The sequence below is a fragment of the Dama dama genome, chromosome 10, assembly GCF_033118175.1.
Source record: "Dama dama isolate Ldn47 chromosome 10, ASM3311817v1, whole genome shotgun sequence".
NCBI lineage: Eukaryota > Metazoa > Chordata > Mammalia > Artiodactyla > Cervidae > Dama > Dama dama.
The window spans coordinates 11,476,973-11,481,011 of record NC_083690.1 but is presented as its reverse complement, the minus strand read 5'-3'; the positions used below and the strand labels follow the sequence as shown (position 1 = coordinate 11,481,011).

Below are 4,039 nucleotides of genomic sequence, written 5' to 3'. Positions count from 1 at the left end.
TGGGCAGGGAGGGGAGGGGAGCGGAGGTGGCAGGCGGGAGGCAGGAGAATGGCTTTCAAGGGCCTCCTGTGGTTTGACAGGCTTCTCAGGCTCACAAGAATGCCAGGAAGGAAGGGATGACAGCCCTTTGTCCAACAGGGAAACCAGGCCTCAAAACAACTGACCCAAGACAGGATATCAGAACAGAGTGGGCTTTGAACCCGACTCTGGATTTCCCAGCTTTAAATCCTGATGGGGAGGCAGGCTTGTCAGGCAGGCCCCAGGACCACTGTGGGTCCCTTTGGTTACTTTCTTTTTTTTAGTTTTATTCATTTATTAATTAGTTTATTTTTAACTGAAGGATAACTGCTTTATAGTAGTGTGTTGGTTTCTGCCCCACATCCACACCTTTGGTCACTCTCACCCTCCACCTGATAAGTCATCCCACGGCTCAACGTGCGCACCCACCCGGGCGGTGGTCGTCTGCCTTACTGACTGCCCACCCATCCCCACTCTACTGGGGTCAGGGCTGTGTGCCTGGATTCCAGACTGCCTGCGTGGAGCCAGAACAAGACTGGGCATGCTCAGACACGTTTACTGAGTTCTCACTGCGGGCTGGCCCCGAGGATGGGGTAGGCGTCCCTGTGCCCCATTCTGTTAGGTAGTTAGAATAGGGAAAAAGAGTCCAAAATGATGGTGGCTAAAAGACCTGGAAGGAAAAGCCCGCGAAAATAGAACAAAGGAAGGTCGGAGGACCGGAGTGAGAACTTCAGGTAAAACAAACAACGCTCCTGCCTAAGCCCAATTTACATAAGGCAGGCCCAGGGACGGAGAAACATATAAAAAGAGGAGCCAAAGCCCTCTTCGCGCCCTTTTTTGCTCCCTCTCTCTCCCCCGCGTGATGGGGTGATCTTCTCTTCGCGTCTCTGGATTGACGTGCCCTCACGCCTCAAAGATGGATTTTCCTGCTATTATCTAAATAAATAGAGCTGTAACACTGATTTATTTAAGAGCTATAACATGGTCCGTTCGAGACCTGAGAGCTATAACCCGGTCTGTCCTCCGAGAGCTGTGACCCGCCAAGGGGCTTTAATGTCCATCACTCCAAATTTTTGTTGTGACGAGACAAAGAACTGAGGAACATACACTCGCATGACACTACAAAAGCAGGAAAACTAGGACGTAGAGAGGTGGATGCCCAGTGGGAAGAGATCAGAAGGAAAAGCAGCCCCAGATATGGAGTGTGAGCCCAGCTCCACCTGACCTGAGGGGCCCTGCTCTCAACCCACAGACATGCCCTTTGAAAGCTGCCCCACCCTGCAGGTTAGGATGAGGGCAGAGGGCTTTGTTCCCCGTCGGGTCACATCTGTTACACACCCCCCTGTGGCTGGTGCCATCACAATCGGGCCCAACTATATAACCAGGGGCTGCCAGGGCCTCTGTGAAGCTGGGTCTGCCAGAAGAGGAGGAGGAGGCGGCCCCTGCCCCTCTAAGCGAGGCCGCCCCCACCCTCCATGGACACCAAGACACAGAGCCTTCCCAACACCCACACCCAGCCCCACAGCAACTCTCGGCCCCAAAGCCACGCCTGCAAGCAGTGCAGCTGCAGCCACCACTGCCAGAGCCGCAGCCGGAGCTGCCGCAGCCGCAGCCGGAGCTCCAGCCAGCGCCCGAGGAGCCACCGCAGCCCCGCTGGCCACCAGGGCCGGAGCCCAGGCCCCAGCCCTCCTCTGAGGCACCTCAGATACGCCATGCACTCCCACCAGTGCCCCTCGCGGCCCGTCACCCACTCCTGCAGCCACTCCAAGAACAGGAAGAACTTGGAGGGAAAGGTGATCAAGAGGAAGCAGGTCAAGAGGAGCAAGCAGGTGTACAAAAGAAAGAGGCAGAGCTCAGGTACCTTGCAAGCCGGTGGCCTTCCACAGGGCTCCCCCAGAGAAGGGGGGCTGTAGAGGTGGTGAGGTGAAGGCTGCCTCCGCCAAGTCAGAGCACAGAGGACCCAACAGGCAAGGGAGAAGAGGGAGAGGGGACTGTGGCAGTTGTATATATCTGATGCGTTGATGGAATAGCTCTTTAATTGGATGGGTTGATTGGAAGGATGGAAAAACGGCAGATTAGATAGGTGGGAGCATGGATAGGTGAATAGGGCTGGGTAGATGAGTAATTAGGAGGTCTGTTAGATAGGGGGCGGGTAGAAGGGTTAAATGGTTGCTTGAATGGATGGGTGAGCGGAAGGATGAGGGGAAGGAACGAATCCATTAAGTGACTGAGAGTCAGAAGGGATGTGATTAGATTTCGAGATTGGGCTGATGCACTGGGAGGGTGAATGAATTGGTTGGCTGGGCAGATGGCTGAGTTGATAGGGTTTGAACACAATAGGATATCTGGAGGCATGAATATTGAGAGGATATGAATTGGTTAAAGAATGGTGGTCTAGGTGGGTGGAGGATCAGGTTAGTGGATGGATAAATGGGTAGATGAACTGACTGGACGGCGAACTGGCTGAATGGACTAACTGGACCAATGAATGAAAGAAAGACGGTGGGATTGGTGGACTGATGTGTAGCCTGGACAAGGTTTAAAGAATGAAATGAATGTTGGACTGGGTTGAATTCATGGGTGTGTGACAAATGGATGGATTCCGAAGTCAAAAGGACCCTGATGACTGTGTCAGTTCTAGCCATGTCCCACATCTGATTACACATGAGCATCCAAAAACCCAAAGCAGAGGGTTAAGTGACCTTAGGAAGCACTCAGTTATTAAAAGCTCCCTTTCCCATTCCTATCCCTTAGGACGAAAGTACAACTGAGATGACACCCCATGGCTTGTTCCTGTGTCGGTTTCACCCAGATAAGTAAAGACATCACATGTGGAACGCTAGAAGGAAGAAGTAAACTTTGCAGGAACATGTTACTACAGTGATTTCTATGCAACATTGATTAAAGCTTGTACACTGGATGACTTATCCTTGAGTCGTTTCATTAAATGTGTTGTGTTTTGGGGGCCTGGTTGGAAGCACAAAGCAGGGAGAAGGTTGGATAGGGAGAAGGGACATGTCTCAGGATGGGATCTTATAAAAGTGTAAGGAATCAGTCCTCACGTGGAACAGAAACGAATGGGAGGTAAACACACCAAGAAGCCCTTGGCGTAGATGGGCAATGCTTTGCTTCGGCAGAGCCCTCCTTTGTCTTATATGTTCCCATGTGCACATGCACACTCACATACGGGATACCCTGGAGCCCACACACTGTTCATGTCGTCCACACGTAGAGTAGGCAGGCCAGGACCATGGCAGGAGACAGGCAGGAAGGGGGTTAGGAACATGTGCTTTGCAGTCCAGAGCATCCTGAGTTTGAGTCCTGGCTCATTTTGTTTGCCTGCTGTGTGCTCTTGGGTTGGTGATCAACCTCTCTGAGCCTCATTTGTTTCAATACCTAAAGGACCAAGTGCTTTCAGGGCCTGGGCTGAAACACAAGACCACGTCCACAGAAAGAACACAAACGCATAAGCACAAGGTCTGCCAGTCACGGGGCTTCCCTGATGGTCCGGTGGTTAAGAATCCACATTTTAATAATGCAGAGGACGTGGGTTCAATCCCTGATCAAGGAACTGATCCCCACAGGCCACAACGAGAGAGCCCATGTGCCACAACTACAGAGCCCGCACGCTGAGGAGCCCACATGCTGCAAGGAAAGATCCCGCAGGCTGCAACTAAGGCCGGGCCTAGCCAAATATGAAACGTTTGCCGGTCACCATAAGCAGAATCAAGGCAGCCGGTCCGGGTGTCACACAGAGCAACCCTGATGGGGCTGGGGGTGGGGACGGAGTTCAGGGAAACGGAGACCTGAGGAGAATGCATTGCAGGCCGAGGGAACAGCATGTGCAAAGCCCGGAGGGAGGAAGGAAGGAGTCTGAGGTACCCCAAAGGCTGGAATGGCGGGCACAGGTGTGTGGGGGGCCGCCAAGGGGTGGGGGCGCCAGGCGGGGGCCGGGCCACGCAGGGTTTGCAGGCCGTGGGGAGCCTCGACACTTCTTTTGGTGCGATAAGTCATGGGAGGT

The 4,039-nt window shown here is 53.3% G+C and overlaps 1 protein-coding gene across 1 annotated transcript; it reads left to right on the top strand.

Moving 5' to 3' along the window:
• The first annotated feature begins 1,353 nt into the window (after positions 1-1,353).
• TNP2 (transition protein 2) lies at positions 1,354-2,936 on the top strand. The gene is made up of 2 exons (XM_061153960.1): positions 1,354-1,875; positions 2,773-2,936. The coding sequence occupies exons 1-2, from the start codon at positions 1,494-1,496 to the stop codon at positions 2,787-2,789; spliced, it is 399 nt and encodes a 132-aa protein (XP_061009943.1). The 5' UTR covers positions 1,354-1,493; the 3' UTR covers positions 2,790-2,936.
• Positions 2,937-4,039: the final 1,103 nt, after the last annotated feature.

Excerpts from the sequence above, each read along its gene's own strand:
- TNP2 (XM_061153960.1), top strand. The coding sequence starts at position 1,494 with ATGGACACCAAGACACAGAGCCTTCCCAACACCCACACCCAGCCCCAC.